The following is a 22,070-nucleotide window of genomic DNA, read 5'->3' on the forward strand; positions in this document are numbered from 1 at the left end:
TTGGTTCTTGTAATTATTCCACGTGCATTTTACGCCATCTAGTAAAGGGAAAAAAGGAAACAATTATTTCTTTTCTCAATAAGAAAACATCTATGGAAATTATTAGTTCCGATTCCGAATTCCGTTGTTGGTTGGACATTTTGGGAAAAGTGAAAAATTGAAATAGAAACGCAGGCATGTCAGAGGTCAACAATCAAATTCAAGTTGTTGAAAGAACTTGTCTACAATGGGAAGATTATCAAAATCAATTCTCAGGTGTTGTTCGACAACTTCTAGACGAAAATTGCATGGTGGATGTTACACTATGTGTATCGGGACAACGCATTCTTGCTCATCGCATCGTTCTTTGTGCTTTCAGCACTTTCTTCAAAGTAAACAGATTCACGTTTTTCCTATTTTGAATTTTTTTATTTTTGTTTTTGTCAAACTTTTATTTTTTTGCAAAAATAATTATATTTAATTTTGGAAATAATGTTTAAATTTCGTTTTATTTTTTCTCTACTCGATAATTATTGAGGGAGGAAAAATTCTAGATATTTACAGCTTATTTTAATATTTATAATTTAATTAATAAATTTTGCAGGATTTGTTGAGTCAGGTGACTGACGATCATCCAGTTATTATTTTAACCGGCGTGTCTCCTGAATGTGTCAAAGGAATTATTGAGTTTATTTATCAAGGAGAAGCCTATTTTCCCGCAGATAGTATAAAAAATATTTTGGATACTGCATTTTATCTTAAAATTGCTGGATTAATGGAGGTATACGAATTTTTATTCATAGAAAAACTTTTAATCAATTTATTTATTTACCTTATTTTTTTCCAAATTTTTTATTTCTCTTCAGAAAGAGAAAAAAGAAAGAAAGGAAAAAAATGTACATTTTGTTTGCAATGTTTCAGTACAAAATCAGTGAAACAGTTTCGAAATTGAAGGAAGATGCGGAAGAAATTGAAATATCGGATACAAATTTGAATGAAATGGAGGAGGAGGAAGAAGTTTTGGATGTTTTCGAGCATGTTTATGAAGAGACGAATGATCAATCGGAACAGAGTGCAACTGAGGAAAATTCTGATAGTAAAAAAAGAAAAAGACGTTATTCAATGAAACGGGAATACAGTGAAGATATGCTTGCTGCGGCTATTAATAATTTACGTGAGGGACAAACATTAATTGAAGCTGCTACTAAAAATCATATTCCTCGTTCTACATTGTATATGCGAGCAAAAGCCTTAGGAATTCAATTGCAGGCTTGCAGAAATGAATATCCTGCCGAGTGTATGAAAGGAGCAATTGACGCCGTCATCGGTAAATTTATTATTTCTATTTCATTTATAAGAAATATTATAATTGTACTTTTTTTTAAGAGGAAAAACAAATTTTAAATGCAAACATTTATTATTTCTATTTGATTTATACGAAATATTATAATTATACTTTTTTTTTGAGGAGGAAAAACAAATTTTAAATGCAAAAATTTATTAATTCTATTTAATTTATATACGAAATGTTATAATTGTAATTTTTTTTAGGAGGATCGAGTTTGCAGACTGCTTCGGAAATGTTCGGTATTCCAAAAACAGTTCTTTGGCGACGAATGCAAAAGGAGGGTTATCAAGTTTTTCGACCAGAACTGAAGAGGAGTTATGGTTCGGATAAAAGGGAAGCGGCAGTAAAAGCATTAGAAAGAGGGGAAAATCTATCGAAAGTGGCGCAAGAATATCAAGTAATTTCAAATCAAGAATTACACTTTCTTTTCACTTTAAGTTTAAAAGTATTTCATGCATCGATAATAAGGAATTTTAAAATTAATGAAATTCCAATCCAATGCTTGGAAGTTTAAAATAATAATATCAAAAATTAATTGAACCAAATTATTTTCCAAATTTTGAATCTGAAATAATTGAATTCTTATAAAGAAATTTATTCAAATTTTGGAAAATGATTGAATCTCTTGAGAAAAATTTAATTAAACTATTTTAAAATAATTTAATTCTCACAAGCAATTTTATTAAAATAATATTTAAAGTATTAAAATTCTTATAAAGAGTTTTATCAAAATTTTCGAAAATAATTGTATTTCTGCGAAGAATGTTACGTTTAACATTTTTTTTTTAAATAATTTAATTAAATCGAGAAATTCTATTATAATTTCTTTAAATAATTGAATTCTTTCGGAAAATGTTATTAATTATGAAAATAATTGAAAACTCGGTAAGAATTTTATTAAAATTGTATTAAAAATAAGTGAACTCTTACGAGAAATTTAAGTAAAATAATATTTACAGTATTTAAATTCTTATAAAATGTTTTATCAAAATTTTCAAGAATAATTGAATTTCGATCAATTTTATTATAATTTCTTTAAACAATTGATTCTTTCAAGAAATGTTATTAATTATGAAAATAATTAAAAACTTGGTAAGAATTTTTTTAAAATTATTGAAAATAATCAAATTCCTGAGAAAAATTTTATAAATTATCAAAATTGAAATCTTGCTAAGATTTTGATTAAAATTTTCAAAATTAATTGAATTTTTTCGAGGATTTTATTATAATTGTTTTAAATAATTGAAAATAAGTGACTTTTTATAAAGAATTTTACCAACATTTTCCCAAATAATTGAATTTCTAAGAAAAATTTTATTATTTAGGAAAAGAATTAAATTTCTTCAAACCATTTAATTAAATTTTTTTTTTATAAAGAATTTTTTTGACATTGTTTTAAACTAATAATATTTTTGTCAAGAAATTTGTTAAAATTCTTTGTAATAAATAAATTCCCGCGAAGAATTTGATTAATTATGAAAATACTTCAATTCTCATAAATAATGTTATCAAAATTTTTTAAAGTAATAATTGAATATTTTCCGAAGAATTTCATTAAAATTCTATTTGAAAATATTTCAATTCACATAACGAATTTAATCAAAAATTTTTCAGAATAATGGAATTTTTGCTAAGAATTTTATTAAGTTTTTAAAAGTAATTGAATTCCTAATGCGAAAATTTTCCTAACATCTAAAATTTATTCTAGATACCAAAGACAACGTTGTTCAGGGACAAGACAAAATTAATTGATCAAGGTAAGTTACCAACGTCGTTTTGGAAGAAGAGAAAAACAGAAAACGAAGCTGTTAAACAATTTCGACTCGAGGAAGCAGTAGCTGCGTGCAAAAGTGGAAAAATGTCACAAGCCGCCGCATCAGTTTGTTATCGAATTCCAAAAACAACGATATGGAGGCGATTGCAGCAGGACAATTCGAAAAATAAGAGGAAAACTAAATCAACTGGTGCAATTAATGCAACCGCTAACACTATTGACGCTAATGAATTCACATTTTGTGAAGTTACATCAGGAATTCCAATCACTTATATAGACGAGAATAGTATTCCCGAAGATTCCGTCATAATTCTCACAACAGAAGATGTCGACGAATTGAGTTTGGAAAATCGAGCCCAAATTATTGTCAATTCGGTAAGAATATTATTCTAACCAAATTAACAAAATATTTAGTAACCAATTAAGTTAATAACTAATTTTTAACCAATTGACTAATTTCTAATCAATTAACTAAACTTCTAATCAAATTAACAAAGAATTGTAATTAACAGTTTAAAAATTAATTTTCAGAATGTCAATGAAGAATTCATTTCCAATTCGGAAGCGGAGCCCACCTACACTGTTTCGAAGAGTTAGCAAATGCTTCTTGCAAAGAATGTATAGCTATTAGATTAATCTACGCTAAGAAATTTAGTCAGTTTGTTTCATAAATTCACATATAGATATATATTTAAGGTATGTAGTATTTTTTTCAGTTTTTATATTGAAAAGTAGAAGAAAGAATTTAATAGAATTTTCTATTGATACAAAAAAAAGGATCAATTCTTGATCATCTAGCAATATTTTTTGCACCAATTTGTTCTTAAGCAAAAGATTTGTTCATTTATAACGTGGATGAAATTTACAATCAACGATTAGAAAGAAAAAAAAATATTTTTGTTTTACTAATTTTTCTTTTGAGTTGTCAATGAAGAAACGTGAAAATTTCTCTTAAACGACAATAATTTTAATAGAAAAGAATTTTTTTAGCTGAACAATTTTAGAATTTGTTTTCTCATTTATACATTTTCTTCTTAATCGTTCATTATGTTTGTGAACTTCATCAACTGTTTATATATTACTGTACAAGTTTTGCAAATTAAAATATTTAGTTTATGAATAGTCAATTAATTTAAATTAGAGAAACGCGATTGACGATTAAGAATTTTGCATTCTGTACAGTAATATATAATAATTTTGCAAGTGATAATAATTTACGAACATTTGCAAATGTTTAGTATTTACATTGATATTTCATTTTAGTTGAAATGTATTATAAACAATTAATTATTAATGTTCAAAAAATAAAATATATAAATAAGTTTGAAAGTTAGTCTTTAAATTAATGCAAGTTATTTTAATTGTTTTCAGAATTTAATTAATTTAATTCAATTCTTTTTATTTTTCAATATTGTTTTATTGAATTTTAATTATTGAATTTAATTTCAATGATTACTTTAATTTCAATTATTTAATTGAATATCAGCTATTACTTTAATTTCAATTATTAATTGAATTTTTTTAATGTAATTTATTAATTTAAATTAATACAATTTCTTTCAGTTTCTTTCAATTTAAATTTATTATATTTTTAAAAAGTAATTTTAATTTTCAAAAATTATCCAATAATTTTGTACAATAATTTATTTTTCATATAATACACAATTTGAATTATACATTCATTCAGTATAAAAGTAAATAATTCATTTCAGTATAAAGTAAATTAAAAATAATGAAAGTTATTGGAAAATAGGGGAAAAATAATCGATTTGTCGGAAATTGACTTCATTAAAAGGTAATAAAATTTTCATGAAAATTTGGAAGAAGGTCACACTTTTTCTTATTGACAAAAAAGTGTCAAATTAAATTCTAACTTAATATTTCTAATCAATATTAATGTTTTAGTTTTTTTCCAATATTATATTTTCTAATCCTATTGTATTTAGAGTGATTACTGAAATTTTTTTTTTATTCAATTCTTATGATTAATTAATTTTTTAAGTCTCATTATTTATTATTATTACTTATTTATTATTATTATTCATTATTAATATTATTATTAAAGTGCTGAAAATATTTTTATTAACATTTTAATAATTGAATTTTTATTAATTAATTTATATTTTAAATATTTATATCTTTATATCTAAAATTCTAAAATTCAATTTTCGTTCATTCATTTACATCTTAAATTAAATCATCGAATTTTTATTAATTTTCTCCAAAAGAAAAAATTGATTTTTAACTAAAATTTAAAGTTAATCATTAAAAAATATCTCTGACTTTCGAAAATTATAGTTGTTCGTTTAAAGAAAAAAAAATCTAAAATAGAAAAAAATTGAAGAAATAAAAATTAATAATTAAAATTCTATGACGACAGGAAAAAGTAAATTCATTGTGAAAAAAAAGTGTTATAATTAGTTTAATCTATGATTCATGTGTAATATTTTTTTCCTTTGGTTTTTCAGTTCTTTGAAATTAATATTTGAAAAAAAGTGTTTAAACAGATGTTTATATATTAATTATTTCTGTTGACGAAAGTACGACTACGAAAGAAGAACTCGACTGCACACCTACATAGTTTCAATAGCAATCGTTTTTGAAGTTCAGTAAGCAGAAGTCTCTCGCCCGCGTCGTGTCGTCGCCGCCGCCGTGTTCAGTGCTAAAAAAGCAAACAAAAATAAAAGACAAACAATAAAAAAAAGGTCAGTGCATTGTGTAACTAATTTTCTTTTTTAATTTTTAAATAATTTTAAATCTAAATAATTGAATTCGTTTAACTTTATTTGAAACGAAAATTTCTTTCAAGGAGAAAAATTTCCTTTTTTTTACACAAAATTAGATTAATTTCCTTCCGGCTATATTGAAATAAACAATTTTTACACTCCCGGAAAAAAAACAAAAATTTATTCAAATTGACAAATAGCAATAGTTTAATTATCACTACTTGTTGCTGAAATCGGAATATATTTTCGCTCTATTTTATTTTTAGTAACTAATCTACTTCGCACGATTAAAAAATTAATTTATTCCATTTATTTTTGTTTTAATTTCATTTTAATTTTAAATTAATGACGATTTTTGTCATATTTAGCAATATTATTTAAATATTGTGATAAATTTTAGAATTATTTATTCTTTAAATATAAAGAAAGTAACCTTGATATTTGAAAACGTCAAGGACAGAATAAATTTTTGTTGCGTGAGGAATAATTTCGAAAGAATGCATAAAAAAAAGTTTACGTACGAAAATCTTATTTCCGCTTTTAAGGAACAATAATCTTTTTTTGAAAGAGTTTTTTTTTTGTTCTTGAACTTTTTTTGGAATTTTGCCTCATGTTTCAAAGAGGAAGTTATTTTTGACAAACAAAAAATAATAAAATGTAAATCACATATTCAAGATTGTTTTTCATTATTTGAGTTACAATTTAGTGAAAATTTAAATAAAAAATTAAATGTTATAATAAAATAATTTTAATAATTATTTTATTAATAAAATTTGTTTTAGTAAAACAAATTTTACTTTTTAGTAAAATTAATTTAATTTTTAGTAAAACAACTTCAATTTTTTAGATTATAAACTTTTCTCATTTTCTTTCTGCGATTAAAATTGAGCGCATTATTTTATCATTTTTCTTGCTATTAAACCTTTTTTTTCCAACTTTTCAAGATAAGATTTCGAGGGAAAGATAAGAATAAAACAGGTGGAAAATTATTAAATATATTATTAATATATAAAAAATTATATTGTCGTTTATCGATAATTTGAAACAAAATAGACAAATTTTGATAATACGGCAAAGAATTAACTATTTTTTCAATATAATTTATATCAATAAATAAACTGTGTCAAAATGTTGATAAAATTTAAAGTAAATATTTATATAAACTGAATATTGACTAGAAAAATAATTTTTTAATATTTTTCTCCAATGAGAATAATTTACTTAATTTTTTTTTTTTTTGAGAGAAAAATAATTTTTTATATGTTGATTATTTTTAATTTTGTAAATTGTAACAGTGACCTATATATATTTTTCCTTTTCGAAGGATAAGCTACGCACTGCACATTTCAAGAAATCAATAACTTTAAGGATGGGAGGAAATTTATTTCCCATTGTTAGCATTATGATACAGAGAGGCTAAAAATCAATAATTCAGTTTCATTATCGAGAGAAATTAAATTTCAAATGAAAATTTATTACTGTCCTATCAATATTTTAAAACGGAAATTTTAATTTTAATTTTTAAAATTTAGATTTTTTTCTATTGAAATTGATTTCGTTAAAGAAAAATGTTTATTTTTCAATTTTACTATTTGAAAATAATTTCTTTCTTTGCTTTTCAATTCATTTATTTAAACGATATCAGAGAGAGGATTAATTGTATCGTAAAAAAGAACCGTATAGATTTGATGAAATAACAAAAATTTATCACTCTCAATAAACAAAATACAAAAAAGAGTTAATTTTCCTGTAGGCTTAAAAAGATGAGACATCAATTTTTATTTTTAAGCGATAAATTACTGCAATTAACAATAATTACAAAAATAAAATTACAAAAATGCAAAGATAAAAATTTAGGGGAAATAAATTTGAATAAATTTTCTCTATCAATTTTCGAAGAAAAAAAAGTCCTGTAGATTTTTTATACGAAAAACATTTTTTGTAATTATTTATGAAAAATTTTTGAAAAAATGTTAACTTTCATATTTAACTTTTGACGATGCAAAAGTAAATGTTTGGCAGCAAAATTCCTGTAGATTTTGTGTGCGAAAAACAATTTTTTCTAATTATTTCTGAAAAATTTCTCAAAAAATGTTAACTTTCATATTTAACTTTTGACGAAACAAAAGCAAATGTTTGGCAGCACATGAATAAGTAAACGAAATGTGTAGGTGCAATTTACTTCAAACTGATTACATGAACACGATAATAATGTGCAGCCTTAAGGAAAAAAGGAGGAAAATTCGAAAAACTAATTTTTCAAAGGATCGTTAAATATATTCCATAAAGAGAAAAATTCTGTGCGAAATATATTTTATTTTGAATAATAATTTTTATTAAATTTTGAATAATTAATTATTTTTATTAGTTATTATTGAAAATATTGAAAATTAATTTTTTTTCTTCTTTTATTAAAAATTAATTATTTTTTTTTCATTTATTGAAAATTAATTATTTTTCTTCATTACTATTAAATAATTAAATATTTCTATTAATTATTATCATTATTATTATTATTATTATTATTATTATTATTATTATTATTAAACTTATTACTAAAATCGTTAATTATTTTTGTAATGCAAAAAAAAAAATTTACAATTATTTTTGAAAAAAAATCGAGAGAATAAAATTTATTTCGTAAAAATATTCAAAAAATTGAGTAATTCTTTGGGGCTTGAAAACGTGTTCTTTGTAAATTTATTGTTAAAGATATGAGAATGGAAAGGAGTCTATTTTTGTATAGGGAAGTTTATGTGCATTAAGAAATGCTACTAAACGGAATTCGCCTCACTGGTTGGCGTTTGCTTTTTTATGAGTCTGTGAATGTTTGAAGTTAGTTCTTATTTTAGACTTCCGTTATTTAGCCATATGTACAAATTATTCGATGGACATCTCCAAAAATTTGATAATTTTCTGACATTTTCTTCACTTATTTTATATTTTTTTGAAGGAATTTTTGAATTTTTTTGAATTTTTGAAGGAATCAAATTTCTTAATTAACAAAAAGTAGAAAAAAACCAACTAAAGAATAAAGAAATTTAAAAAATTACAATAATGAATAAATAAGAGTGGTAATAATAATTATAATAATATTAATAATTATAATAATTCGTTAGAAAAAAAAATTATTTTTCTATTATGAATACTCAGTAATTTATATAAATATTTAGAATAAAATTTTGTTGACATATTGACGCAAGTGGCCCAAAAAATTTCATTGCGAAAGTCAAGTTCGGCTCTGTATTTATTAACAATGACGTTATAAGTTATCAGGCTCAATTACTATTATCATTATCATTTATTAATAAACGTTTCAATCCTTTTTTAACAATACCTTGACAATGAACAAAATTCACTGTGACTAATTATTTATTTTTATTGTCTTTCACAAAAATCTATACATTATCTTCTACTTCGTGAATAAGATATGATAAGAATATTTTTAAGAGCATATATTCTATAGCCCTGGCAAAAAATTGTTTAGCAATTTTTTTTTTCTAAAATACAACTGAAATTTTTTCAATTTAAACATTTTCTAAAATTTTAACTGAGCTTCTTTTTTCTTTTTGAGAAAGAAAATTCAGTCTATTTAAAATTTTGAATTATATGAATTTTTTTAATTTGAATCCTTATAAAAAAAAAAATAAAAAAGAAAATACAAAATACAAAAGAAAAATAAATATAAAAACAAAAAAGATATAAAATAAAAATGTAAAATAAAAAAATTGAATTATAAATTATATAAAATATTCCATTATATTATACCAGCAATAACGAAAATTAATCAATATAATTTCAAATCGTTAATTAAATGGCGTTTTTAACAAATGATAATAAAAAAAAAATTAAGCTCTCAACTCTAGTAAGTAAAAAAAATATATTAATTGCTGTGAATAATCATGAATAATTAAAATTGACGTACGTTGACGTATTCATGATTCACTGGCTTTTCAAATGCATATATACACCTTACTTGCTTGACAATGTTTTTCCAGTGTATTCGTTTAACCCATTTTCCAAAGCAGTAAAAATATGTTATCACCTTATCATCATAGTAGTGCAGTCATTCCGCCTTCAATATAAATGTCATTCGATACCTGAAAAAAAATTCAGTCACGTTAGTAAATAACATTTATAACTAACACTATTTTTTTAAAATATGAATCATTTCAAAAAAAAAGAGAAGGTAATTCCCTTGCTTACATAATAATAAAATTCAGACCATTAGAAAAAAATTACGTAAATGAAACAATGAGGGAAATTGTGCAATCTGTTGCCAACAATTGAATAGAGTTGACAATAGAGAATGGAAATGAGAATAATTACTCATGCAAAGGTATCGATAATTTTTATTAATGTAAAAATCGAAATTAAATATATATATGAAAAATTATCGATCCTGAAATATTCTAAACTATTAAATTTTCTTTTAATAATATTTTTAATTCTTTCAATATTTTTTAATTCTTTTAATATTTTTTATTCTTTTAATATATTTAATTCTTTTAATATTTTTTATTCTTTCCATATTTTTTATTCCTTTAATATTTTTAATTCTATTAATATTTTTTATTAATATTTTTTATTAATATTTTCTATTCTTTAAATAATAATTTTTAATTAATTAAATAAAAGAATTTCTTTTAATATATTTTTTATATAAAAAATTTTTTTTTAATTTTCTTGATTTCCGGCCTTTTTTCCGAAACGATAATTAATTTTCTTTAAAGGAGGAAAGTATTTTCTTTGAATATATTTTTTTTATAGAAGAAAATATAAATTATCGATTTGATTAAATTCGAATATTGGAAATATGATCTGATTTTTCTGTAATCTCTAGAAACAAGAGAAAAATAATTTTCCCGATAAGATTAGTTTTTTTATTTCAATTTCTGTCTTTCCTTTTTTTCAATTATCTTAAGGTCGCGGAGTTTGAAACTTCAATGAAACTGAAAAAATGTAGTGTTGCTTTGATAATCGAAATATTGTATAATAAAAATATGAAATCATCAAAAAAAAAAAAAAATAGAGAAAGAATTTTTTTTGAATTAATAATTTTAATCTATAATCGATAAGGGGAAAACTGAGTAAATAAATTTTTTATGGATAAATTTCATAACAAATCGTGTGAATTTTTTTTTCTTTGAAATTATTGGATACTTTTGAAAGTGTATCTAGAATGTCGTTGATTACTCAGCAATGAAAGACGATATATTTAATATAAAAGTTGATAACCGGTTAAAAAGAGTGAACATTATATTACGGTATATATATATATGACTCGGAATGCAAATTTAGATTCTCTTTTAGAGAAATTATTCTACATTCTGTGAATTAATTAATTTTTAAAATTATAACAATTTTTAGATACTAATTTGTAAATTTATAAATTTGTTATTTAATTAATTTATTAACAACTCGTATTTCATTTTTTCAATATTTGAAATAATCAAATTTTCTCCACGCCTTTTGAAAAGTTTTGTTATTTTTGAAATTCTTCTTTTAATTTCAATTTAAATTGTTTTTCTAAATTTAACTGTAAATTATTTGCTTGTGATTTTTACATTCTCATTGGGGGAAAAAAATGAGAATTTCTTGTTTTTAATTAACGAATATTGTCTTATTTCTTCTCTTTTTTTTTAGATCAGAGTACGAAATGAGTAAAGCTGGACCACCACCACCAGGTTTTGCTCCTCCTCCATCCTACACTGACGTAAATATGCCTCCACCACTGCGTAAGTCTGCGTTTTATCAATTTATTTATGAGTCATTATTTATATATCCACCTCGTTACTGTAGTTTTATCTACAAAATTTAAAAATAAAAAAGAATTAAAGTTTTTTCACATTCAGAGAGATATTACACATAAATGTTTACAATTATATTTTGTAAAAATGCTATTAACAAGAAAAATTAATGTTAAACAGTATTCGGAAAAATAATAGAAACTCATTAAAAAAATAATAAAAATAATGAAAATTATAAAAAATAAAAATTTGTAAAAAATAATAATAAAATAAATAATTAAAAAAAATAGAAATAAAATAAAAATTATTTTTTTAATTATTAAAAAAACAATTTCAGTCCAGTAATTTTTCCAAATATTGGAGCTAAAAAAAATTGTTCATTTAGAACGATTAAAAAGTTTAGAAAAATAATAATAAATACCTTTTTTGTTTAAAAAATTCCATTTTTGAAAGTTCATTCCTATTTTCAAAATTTTTGCTTTTAAAATAAATTTTCTCTTCTGTGCTGTATATTCATGAATTTTTCTATTTTCGTAGAACCAAATGTTGTCATTATGGGAGCTCCTCCAGTATTTGGACCCAATTCACAGCCGATGACTTGTCCCCATTGTCACGCCAATATTTCCACACGTGTTGAATCGGAATCTTCAACAAAAACCCATCTGTTCGCTCTATTGCTGTGCATTATTGGGTATGTTATCTGAAAAAAATTTTCAAACTTTAAATTTTAAGAAATAAAATTAAAAATTTCGACTAACGAAATTCTTCAAATCGAAATTTAACAAAAAATAAAACTACATAAAATTATAGATAAAATTCACACTGAAACTTTTATCGAAACGAAATTATTTAGAGAAAGACATTTTTCAAACAAAAAGTTAAGAGAAAATAAAACAACATAAAATAATAAAAATATAATTTAAAAATCAAACTAAAATTTTTATAGAAAAAAAATTATTTAGAGAAAGAAATCATTCAGAACAGAAATTAATTTAGAATAAGAAATTATTTAACGAAGGAATAGACTTAGGAAAAAATTAATTAGAGAAGAAATAGAATTAGAATAAAATTATTTAGAGAAGAAATAGATCTGGAAAAAAAATTATTTAGAGAGTAAATTGTTTAAAAAAAATTATTTAGAGAAGAAATAAATTTGGAAAAAAATTATTTAGAAGATAAATTATTTAAGAAAGAAATTATTTAGAGAAGAAATAGATTTAGACAAATGATTGCAGAAATTCAATTATTTTCAAAAGTTGTAAAATTCTTCGCAGAAATTCAATTATGTTAAAAAATTTTTAAAAAAAATTCTCATCAAAATTTAAATTATCTTTAGAAATAATTAAATTCTTCTCCGAAACTCAATTATTTTCAAAAATTTAAATAAAATTTTTGGGAAAATTTCAATTATTTTCAAAAATTTTCCTCAATTCAATGATTTTCAATATTTACTATTTTCATAAAATTGTCCAAAAGAATTCAATTAAGTATTTAAAAAAAAAATTAATGAAATTCTACACTAACTTTTAATTATTTTCAAAAAGTAATAACAAACTCCACAGGAATTTCATTATTTACAAATTTTTTTTATAAATTTCTTCTCAATCATTCGATTATTTTCATAAATAATAAATTTTCTAAGGGGATTCAATTATTTTCGTAAATAATAAAATTCTTTTTAGGAATTCAATTATTTTCATATATAATAAAACTCATTGCAGAATTTCAATTATTTTTAATACAATTTTAATCGAATTACTCGAAAAAATTCCTAAAAATTTTAATAAAATTCGTCAAAAGAATTCAGTTATTTAAAAATTTATAGATAAAATTCTGTATGAGAATTTAATTTTAAGAAACATTCAATTATTCAAAAAAAATTACTAAAACCTAAATAAAAATTCGGAAATAAATAAATTTTATTGACAAAAAAAAAAAATGTTTCAGCTGCTGGCCATGCGCTCCTTGTCCATATTGCATGGAATCGTGCTTAAATCAAAAACATTTTTGCCCGTCATGCAATGCGTACCTCGGACAACATGAGAATTAGTAACAGTATACGAAGCCGGACAACATCGCAAGTTCATTCCACTGTTGTTACTATATATCAGGATGCAGTTCGGATGACCCGGAAAAAAAAGGGGGAAAAAATATGTGTCTACTTTATAAAGCTCAAGTTTGCAACTCTTAAAGATAATCAAATTTCTATTTCAGAGACTAGAAATTAAAATTATTAAGCGAAATAACTTAATCAACTAAATGAATATTTTTCTATTTATTATTTGATATAATAGTCAAATAATAATTTAGTAAATTTGCAAAAAAAGAAAATATTTCAATAATTGAACTGTTTGAATTTTGAAAAAATCAAAATATTAAAATATATTTCAATTATTAAATTTTAAAACCTAAAAGAGTACAATTTAAATTGAAAAACATCAAAATATTCAAAAAATTAAATGAGAAATTAGAAATATTTCTAAACAATTTGATTTAAATGTTAAATTTAGCTAAAGTGCCTGTTCCGTTTATTTTATTTTCTTTATTTTGTAAATAAATGTAATTTTAGAAAAAAGTGATGTTGAGACAAAATTTAACACAATTAATTTTTAAGTGTTGCAAAATTTAGCCCGATGTCAATTTTTAAAACGTCTTTCACACTCAAATTGTATTTTTTACGTTTTAATCAATGTCGTGTTTTAATGTAAGCTGATAACAATCTCATCTGAATTAATTAGTCATTCGCCAAACAGAAAAAAAAAACAAAAAAAAAAAGAAGAAGAAAACGAAAATAATTACTCAATGTCCGTCAATAGCGCAATTTGCTAAGATAAACGATATTTTACGGAATTAATTATTTTAATTACATAATTATGTAAAACTAAAAGATTCTTCTATTTAATCTTGATTGCGAATTTTTTCCGTATTTCTCTAACGTAAGAAATCTCGAGTTTTTAATGTAATTTGACAAAGTAATTTGAAAATATTTTCCAATTTAATTTATAAATGATTTTGCAGAATAATTTGAAAATATTTTCCAATTTTTACATAATTTTACAGAATAATTTGAAAATATTAGAAAATATTGGAAAGTATTTAGAAATATTGGAAATTATTTGAAAATATATTAGAAAATATTTGTAAAATGGAAAATTTTTGAAAATGAAAAATATTTAAACATTTAAAAAAATGCTTTCAAAAATGTAACGACAGATTAATATATTATACTTTGGACATTCCGGATAATATTTAATTGCGTGTTATAAAAAAATAATAATTTAAAGACATACAAAAAGAGAATTAATAGTTCTCAACAATTTAATTTAATTAATAATCTTGAAAACTGCGATTTGTTTCTATGCAAAAAAAAATCAAAGACTGCCATATGTTATAAAATATTTCATGTGAAACAAAAATAGCCTACTTTTTAGTGCCTAATTTATCATGAAGTATCTTCATTGTTATTAATTTTGTTTATACCAGTATGTCACGAGATTTTTTTTAAACTAATTTTGCGCCAGAAACTTGCAAATAATGATGTAGCTTCGGAAATAATTGTATTTTTTTTTAAATTCAAATTCTGTGTTAAAAGTTAAGAGTTCTTTTAAAGAAACAATTTTATTTTCAAAATATAGATAGAATTTTAAAATGAAATTCCAAAATGAAATTTTATTAAATATTCAAAATAGAATTTTAGAAAAATTTTAAAAACTGAATTTTAGTAAAATTTTAAAAATAGAATTTTAGTAAAATTTTAAAAATAGAATTTTAGTACAATTTTCAAAAACAGAATTTTAGTAAAATTTTAAAAATAGAATTTTAGTAAAATTTTAAAAACAGAATTTTAGTAAAATTTTAAAAACAGAATTTTAACAAAATTTTCGAAATAAAATTGTTTAAATAATGTTTTGAAATTTTAAATTTAAGAAGAAATTTATTTTGGAGAGAAATATATATATATATATATATATATATATATATATATATATATATATATATATATATATATATATTAAGAGAATATTACAATAATTATAAAGTCTATTGCAATAATTGCAGCACTTTATGAAAAATGCAGCGTGAATATTTTGCAAGTTTAGTTTTTAACTGTATTCGCCTAAGAGGTATAAAGAAAATATTTTTATTGTATATGAAAAACATTATATGCAGTAGAAATGTAAATATTTTTGCATATTACCTGTGTTTAAAATAAGAATGAATAAGTACTTATATTTACTTGAAAACCTGTTAATTTTGTCTTTCTTCCATTCAAAATGATATTATTATATTGAAAAAAGAAAAAAGTATTTTTCGATAATTGCTTCACAAAACTTCATTCTTATCTCAGAAATTGTGTAAAATAAATTTACACATTGCCATCATTATATAAGAAACAATAAAAATGTTTGATCAAATTCAAATATTGTTAAATAATCTACCTCGATATTTTCATATTTTTCCGTTTGGATTATTGTTTCTTGAAAAATAAATTAAATTATTAAAATAATAATTGTTTCTTTTTCGAAATATGTATTAATTTCTTCGTAGACTAAAAATACTTTTTTTTCTAATTAATTACAGGGCTAAAAGTATTTAAAAATACGGACTTTAGGGACCAAAAATGAAAAATTACGGACCAATTACTGACAAAAATATAACGAGTCCGAGTAAAATAAGAGAACATTTTACTTAAAACTATAAATAAAATTTTTCCATAACTATAAAATTGAATTTCGGAGATGAATTTAATTATTTTTAAAGAAAATTAAAATTTTGATGAGAATTTAAAAAAAATTTTGAACATAATTGAATTTCTGCGAAGAATTTTATTACTTTTGAAAATAATTGAATTTCTGCATTCATTTGTAATTTCTCTAAAAGTCTCCAAATTAAATCGTACAATTTACGATCTTTTCGTCATTTTTCAATCAAATTACGGACCTTTTTTTAAAAAAAAAACGGACTTTTACGGACTTTAAGCAAATTTACAGACCTAGTTCGTGCCCTGTAATTATAACGACTGCAAAGCATATTTTTCACAAAATTATTCAAAGAAAAAGGATTTTTTGATGGAAGAAATAGATAAAAAAAAGTCAATATTTAAAATTTGCAGATATTTTCTATTCATTTAAAATTGAAGACGAAATGACAATATTTTTAGTCGAAGTAAAATTGTTTATTTACAATTATGTTAATATTTTAAAAAGGGGCAGTACTTTGTGATAGTCAAAGATAATGACTTTGGGAATGCATTGTCGAAAAGAACTCCTTGCAACGACGAATCATTGTAAACAGTTTAATCTGCAGATTATTTTAATTATTTATTTATTTTTTTTTTTTTAGAAAAAAAGACTCTTATTCATAGATCCATTTCTCTGCCCAGGAAGCCCAGTCGATAGTTTCCTTCTTTTCTTTGCTGCCAAACCATAGATCAATTTCCTTATTGGCCGATTCCACGGAATCAGAGCCGTGAATAATATTACGACCCACCTGGATACAGAAATCTCCACGAATTGTTCCTGGTGCTGAGTCCTTTGGATTTGTCTCACCGAGCATAACACGTCCGGTTTTTACTGCGTTCAAACCTTCCCAGACCTGAAATTTTTCAATTGTCGATTAATTGTTCAAATAATTTAATTACTCAATCAAGTTAATTGTTCAAATAATTTAATTGTTCGAATAATTTAATTGTTCAATCAAGTTAATTGTTTAATCGAGTTAATAAAAAGAACAATAGTTTAAAAATAAAAATGAAATTAATTCAAATAAAAATAATTGTTTGAACTTAATAAAAAAATTGGTTAAAATTAAAAATTAAATTTAGAGAATAAAATTTATTACAATGAAAATATTGTTCAATCAAGTTAATAAAAAAATAGTTTACAAATAAACATTAAATTTAGAAAATTAAATTAAAGTTAAAAATTTTATTCATGATAAATTTTTCCGTTTGGGAAAAAAATTTGATTCTGGCAAGATTTTTAATTTCAGTATTTTTTTTAGTTTATACAAACCATTGGAACAACTGGTCCGGAGCTCATGTATTTGATTAAACCAGGGAAGAATGGTCTGGAAGATAAATCGGCGTAATGTTTTGACAAGAGATCTTCCTTTGCCTGAAATAAAAAAATTTCTGTAAGTAATTTTTACAAATTATTTAGTTATTTCAATATTAAACAACTATTACAAATTCTAAAGTTATTACAATTATGAAATTTTTACAATTATAAAATTTTTAGAATTACACAATTATATTTGAAAATAAATAAAGAAAAGGTTGATTTTAAAATTACAAGTTGTCATTGAGAAAGGAAAAATAGAAATTAAGGTTAAATTTGTTTATAGAGAAACAAATTAAATTCATTGTTGAGAGAACAATGAAAGAATGTTTTATTAATATTAAAACAACAATTAAAAGAAATCTAAGTTTCATATAATTTTTATTAGCATTTCGTTCTGATAACGAAATTTAAATCGTTTTATTCCTAAGCGTATTATCTTCAGTATCATAAAAGTGCAGCTCAGCTTTCAGGGGCAAGTTACATAAACATTTTATCGATTTAATACTTTAATTTGTTACAAAATCATTCTATTAAATTTCCGTACTTGATTAAATCTCAAAGCTAAATTTATTATTATTATTTTTACAGAAAAAATAACGAATTTTAATTCAAAAGTCCATCAGATATTCAGTAAAATCTGTTAGGAAATTTACGATTAGAATCAAGTTTGAATTTTACTGAATTTGGAGAAAATTTCTTGGAAAATTTTTTTAAAGAGGAAATTTAAAAAATTTAATTAAAAATAATAATGTAAAGATTCTCTGAAGAGAAAAAACTAAATCGATAACCACGTGTTATAATTCTTTAAAACGGAATTTACATGGCGAAGGAAATGAACTACTCACCCAAACCATTTTCATGGCAACGAGTTTGAAGCCTTTTTCTTCAAAACGCTGGATGATTTTGCCGACAAGTCCACGTTGAACTCCATCGGGTTTAATCATAATAAAAGTACGTTCCTTATTTTCTGCCATTTTAACTTTAGAAATAAAATAAAATAATGTCAGCAAAAGAGTTCGAGACGAATGACACCAAAGATTAGAAGGAAATGCCAACTGCAAAAACCGGTCTCACTTGTAGATTCAGAAACAGTGGAATTGAAAAAATAGAGATTCTGCAAAAAGGAATTGAACCGGATGTTACGTTAAAAAATTCAATTTATTTCGCGTAGTAAATTCTGGAAAATCGTGAAAATAATTTTTGTTTCCATTACCTGAACTTGTTAATCAAAAAAATTGTTTAGTCCATAAACTAACAATTTTTGAACCACAATTTAATTTCCTCATTAGCGGCTTCAATTGAATCTGACGCGTGAATTACACCGCGACGAACGTACATGGAAAAATTTCCCCTTATCATTTTCGGCGAAGCTTCTTCCGGAAAAGTTGGCCCTATGAAAATTCTTCCGATTTTTATGGCATTTATTCCTTCCCAAACCTTATAGAAAAAATAATATCAACTGTTTTTTTTTGTCAATTTTTCAAAGAATAGACATTTTAAATCATTTCAATAAATACCATCATAACGACTGGACCGGAAGTCATATATTTTATATAGTTGTTAAAAAAGTCCCGACTCTGCAAATGCTTGTAATGTTGCATCATCGAATTCTCAGGAGACTAAAAGTAAAAAAAGTAAAAAAATCTAAAAATTGAAAATTACTATTTAAAAAAAATTATTTTTACCAATAGCATTTTTATATTCTGTAGTTTTAGTCCCTTTTCCTCAAAGCGCTGAATTATTTTTCCGATAAGTCCCCGTTGCACTCCGTCCGGTTTAATCATAATAAACGTACGTTCGATTATTTCAGATTCTGGAACTAATTCCTCCATGATAAAATTCGATTGTCACTTAAAACAATTAACCAAAAAGAATACTGAACAATGACACACACTTGTTGATGACAATATGTCACGTGACACAATAACAAATCATTCAATTAAGGTTAGGTTGCGCTTACAAAAAATTTTTCCTTCAATCTATGAATATTCACATATTTCCAACTCTGGGAAATCAAAAACTAGTCAAATAATTTTTTATTCAACTTTATCTCTTTTCTGAAAGAGAGAAAACAACCGAAAATTCAATTCCCTTTTTGAATTTCCCACCAATTGGTAAAACATCCGGCACCACTCGTTCTGCGCACGCGCACCGGAAATCAGCAATCAGCCATTTTAAATCTCGAACCCAGCCAACTACGGATCGATTCGTCCTGTCGGCTGGTTTTTCGCGGGACATATTTATTTATAACAAAAAACAAATTTATTATTATAAAATAATTACCAAGTTTTTTAATCATTTGAATTAAATCTTTAAAAATTATCAAATAATTTGACAATTCACTTCAATTAAATCAAGTGAATTCTTTAAAAAAAAAACAAAAAAAAAAAATTGAACTTGTTAATCTCGCCAAATCTCAATATCATAATGGCGGACAATGAAAAGTCGCGTTATTTCTTTTGTCGATAATAATTATCATTAATTTTGAATAAAAAATAACTATTAAATAAGTGACGAGGAACTCGTGCAGGGAACGAAGCGACTCGATAATTAAGTGAACATTTTGATTTAATTGACAAGTATTAAAAGTTTATTGGAAACTTTTTTTTTTCTTCTTTCAATATAAACTGAAATGCATGCACAACAGCAACAACAGTCGCAAAATCATCAGCAAATTGGTGGTTCGAGTGTCATTCTCAAAATGAATGAAATTCAACAATTGTCCACGGCTGGTGAGTTTTGATTTTTTGATTAATTACCGAAAATTGATAGTTTTTTTGTATTAATAACTTAATTGTATTCAATTCTCATTCAAGTGTTAAATATCAAATTATTGAATTTAGTCGATTTAGTACTGGAAAATTATTATTCGATTTTTTATTTACTATTGTGATTTTTGGTTCATTTGGAAGATTCCATTCTTATTTTTTTAAAAGAAATTAATTTTCTTTGGCTTCTTTCATTTTTTTCGCATTCCTCTTCATATTTTTTCGTTTATTTTCCTTATTTTAGTTAATATTTACTTTTTAGTAGGGCTTTTTAGTTATAACTACTCAGAGAGTAAGAATAATTTTTATAGAAATAGTTCTTTTTAAATTGTTTTCATAGTTTTATACATTTTATAGTTATTACTGAGAAATTTACAAAATATGTGAATTTGCAGTACGATTTTTTGTACGAAGGAAAATTTATCGATTTACCGCAGGGGAATTGACTTGAAAATTGCTGAAAATGGAAGAATTCGAGAAAATAGAGAACTTGTTTTAGGTGTATGATGATTATATTCTAGTTAATGATTTTTAGTCATTCAGATTGCATATATTTGCATACACTTGTATATACAAGTATTAATGTATTGACCGATAAACGGTGATGAAGAAGCAGGGGCTCCTTTCTCCCCTTATTTTCCCCTTCTCACTTTCATGGGCAAGATGGAAATTTACAGCAATCCGAGCCGATGATTTGCCCTTGCCCCTCCAACCGTTTGGCGATTGGTTGTCGAGGTCAACAGAGCAGCTCACAATGATTCGACATAACCTCTAAACAACTGTGGCAGTGGCATCTCTGCCATTTGACTGTAATCGTAAAAAAAAACCTTTTTTTTCAATCGTGTTTGATAAATCCGATAATGTTCGACTTCAACAAGTTTTCTTCAAGTTTCAGTTTATTGTGAATTGTGCTTACTGAATTATTCCCTCAAAAAAATAAAGTGAAAGGCATTTTAGCATCGTTTTTGACAACTCACTTTTCGTACAATTTAGTAAAATAAAAACACAGTACAGTTGATGAAATTGGATAAAAATTTTAATTCTGAAAAGGGGAATATTTTTTAAATGTTTTTTTTTTTGAAATTATTTGAAGTATTTAAAGGATTTTAAAGATTTGGAGTAACTTGGTGGAGGTGTGAAAAATAGTTTTTTCTTGCAAAGTGTGGATTCTTGTGAATTAGAAGCACACCATTGTTCGGTATTGACGTTTGCGCACCAATCATGATGATTTATGACAGTTTATCAAAAAGTCAGTGTATTGTTTTAATTAACGAATCCGGGACCATTGAGAATAAAATTAAAGACTTGCCAAATAATCGAGGTCGTGCTAATTTCCTCATGGCGCAGAATTTTCAATTGAAAGAAGTAACAATGAATAAAGAGGACACTTCTGAAACGTTAGATAATAAAAGTTGGTTCAATTTTTATTGCTCTTGGTATTTTTGTTTTTACTTTTCTGACATTTGATACATTTTTCTTAAATTTTCCATTACTTTTTTTACTTCCATTTTTAGTTTATTTCTTTTCTGTATTTTCGGTTCTTTTTTCTTCTTCGAATTTTCTTTTCTATTCTATTCAAATTTTCTGTTTCATTTTTTTCCTATTCTATTTTTTTCTATTCAATTCTTTTCTTTTTTCACTTCTATTTTTTTATTTTTTTCTT

The 22,070-nt window shown here is 23.6% G+C and overlaps 5 protein-coding genes across 9 annotated transcripts in view; 3 read left to right on the forward strand and 2 right to left on the reverse strand.

Moving 5' to 3' along the window:
• Nucleotides 1-96: 96 nt before the first annotated feature.
• LOC122500378 lies at nucleotides 97-5,773 on the forward strand. Of its 2 annotated transcripts, XR_006301468.1 has the most exons (7): nucleotides 97-371; nucleotides 584-760; nucleotides 901-1,306; nucleotides 1,531-1,724; nucleotides 3,036-3,476; nucleotides 3,633-3,797; nucleotides 5,643-5,773. XR_006301468.1 is itself a non-coding variant. In XM_043609283.1 (6 exons), the coding sequence occupies exons 1-6, from the start codon at nucleotides 177-179 to the stop codon at nucleotides 3,696-3,698; spliced, it is 1,479 nt and encodes a 492-aa protein (XP_043465218.1). In that variant the 5' UTR covers nucleotides 97-176; the 3' UTR covers nucleotides 3,699-4,430. The 2 variants fall into 2 exon arrangements, 1 of the variants encoding a protein (XP_043465218.1); XM_043609283.1 differs by lacking the exon at nucleotides 5,643-5,773 and having other exon boundaries at nucleotides 3,633-4,430.
• LOC122500380 (lipopolysaccharide-induced tumor necrosis factor-alpha factor homolog) lies at nucleotides 5,663-13,919 on the forward strand. Of its 3 annotated transcripts, none has more exons than XM_043609287.1 (4): nucleotides 5,663-5,806; nucleotides 11,474-11,565; nucleotides 12,115-12,268; nucleotides 13,525-13,917. In XM_043609287.1, exons 2-4 carry the CDS (start codon nucleotides 11,487-11,489, stop codon nucleotides 13,625-13,627), a joined length of 336 nt encoding a protein of 111 aa, XP_043465222.1. In that variant the 5' UTR covers nucleotides 5,663-5,806; nucleotides 11,474-11,486; the 3' UTR covers nucleotides 13,628-13,917. The 3 variants fall into 3 exon arrangements, with proteins under 3 accessions (XP_043465222.1, XP_043465223.1, XP_043465220.1); XM_043609288.1 differs by lacking the exon at nucleotides 5,663-5,806 and adding an exon at nucleotides 9,954-10,016 and having other exon boundaries at nucleotides 13,525-13,918; XM_043609285.1 differs by lacking the exon at nucleotides 5,663-5,806 and adding an exon at nucleotides 11,015-11,094 and having other exon boundaries at nucleotides 13,525-13,919.
• A 2,757-nt stretch (nucleotides 13,920-16,676) lies between these two features.
• On the reverse strand, nucleotides 16,677-18,710 carry LOC122500383 (nucleoside diphosphate kinase-like). The gene is made up of 3 exons (XM_043609295.1): nucleotides 18,485-18,710; nucleotides 17,592-17,693; nucleotides 16,677-17,172 (listed from the first exon to the last, which is right to left on the reverse strand). Exons 1-3 carry the CDS (start codon nucleotides 18,611-18,613, stop codon nucleotides 16,933-16,935), a joined length of 471 nt encoding a protein of 156 aa, XP_043465230.1. The 5' UTR covers nucleotides 18,614-18,710; the 3' UTR covers nucleotides 16,677-16,932.
• On the reverse strand, nucleotides 18,620-19,748 carry LOC122500385 (nucleoside diphosphate kinase B-like). Its single transcript, XM_043609296.1, has 4 exons — nucleotides 19,325-19,748; nucleotides 19,157-19,258; nucleotides 18,853-19,076; nucleotides 18,620-18,753 (listed from the first exon to the last, which is right to left on the reverse strand). Exons 1-3 carry the CDS (start codon nucleotides 19,469-19,471, stop codon nucleotides 18,891-18,893), a joined length of 435 nt encoding a protein of 144 aa, XP_043465231.1. The 5' UTR covers nucleotides 19,472-19,748; the 3' UTR covers nucleotides 18,620-18,753; nucleotides 18,853-18,890.
• An 86-nt stretch (nucleotides 19,749-19,834) lies between these two features.
• The window catches only part of LOC122500381 (protein O-mannosyl-transferase TMTC2-like), a 34,761-nt gene continuing 32,525 nt past the window's right edge, over nucleotides 19,835-22,070 (forward strand). The window contains exon 1 of one of the 2 annotated variants that reach the window (XM_043609290.1): nucleotides 19,835-20,371. In XM_043609290.1, the coding sequence (XP_043465225.1) occupies nucleotides 20,272-20,371 (100 nt within the window). In that variant the 5' untranslated portion in view covers nucleotides 19,835-20,271. Of the gene's footprint in view, nucleotides 20,372-21,159; nucleotides 21,819-22,070 lie in introns of those variants that run through there. The other variant, XM_043609289.1, reaches the window with a different exon arrangement.

This window comes from Leptopilina heterotoma, unplaced genomic scaffold (genome assembly GCF_015476425.1).
Source record: "Leptopilina heterotoma isolate Lh14 unplaced genomic scaffold, ASM1547642v1 Lhet_183, whole genome shotgun sequence".
Lineage (NCBI taxonomy): Eukaryota > Metazoa > Arthropoda > Insecta > Hymenoptera > Figitidae > Leptopilina > Leptopilina heterotoma.

Excerpts from the sequence above, each read along its gene's own strand:
- LOC122500378 (XM_043609283.1), top strand. The coding sequence starts at position 177 with ATGTCAGAGGTCAACAATCAAATTCAAGTTGTTGAAAGAACTTGTCTA. Across the intron at positions 1,307-1,530 it reads AGCAATTGACGCCGTCATCG|GAGGATCGAGTTTGCAGACT; the intron begins GTAAATTTATTA and ends AATTTTTTTTAG. Across the intron at positions 3,477-3,632 it reads CCCAAATTATTGTCAATTCG|AATGTCAATGAAGAATTCAT; the intron begins GTAAGAATATTA and ends ATTAATTTTCAG.
- LOC122500380 (XM_043609285.1), top strand. The coding sequence starts at position 11,030 with ATGAAAGACGATATATTTAATATAAAAGTTGATAACCGGTTAAAAAGA. Across the intron at positions 11,566-12,114 it reads AAATATGCCTCCACCACTGC|AACCAAATGTTGTCATTATG; the intron begins GTAAGTCTGCGT and ends CTATTTTCGTAG. Across the intron at positions 12,269-13,524 it reads CTATTGCTGTGCATTATTGG|CTGCTGGCCATGCGCTCCTT; the intron begins GTATGTTATCTG and ends AAAATGTTTCAG.
- LOC122500383 (XM_043609295.1), bottom strand. The coding sequence starts at position 18,613 with ATGGCAGAAAATAAGGAACGTACTTTTATTATGATTAAACCCGATGGA. Across the intron at positions 17,694-18,484 it reads TTGCCATGAAAATGGTTTGG|GCAAAGGAAGATCTCTTGTC; the intron begins GTGAGTAGTTCA and ends TTTTTATTTCAG. Across the intron at positions 17,173-17,591 it reads CCGGACCAGTTGTTCCAATG|GTCTGGGAAGGTTTGAACGC; the intron begins GTTTGTATAAAC and ends GAAAAATTTCAG.
- LOC122500385 (XM_043609296.1), bottom strand. The coding sequence starts at position 19,471 with ATGGAGGAATTAGTTCCAGAATCTGAAATAATCGAACGTACGTTTATT. Across the intron at positions 19,259-19,324 it reads AGAATATAAAAATGCTATTG|TCTCCTGAGAATTCGATGAT; the intron begins GTAAAAATAATT and ends TTTTACTTTTAG. Across the intron at positions 19,077-19,156 it reads CCGGTCCAGTCGTTATGATG|GTTTGGGAAGGAATAAATGC; the intron begins GTATTTATTGAA and ends TTTTTCTATAAG.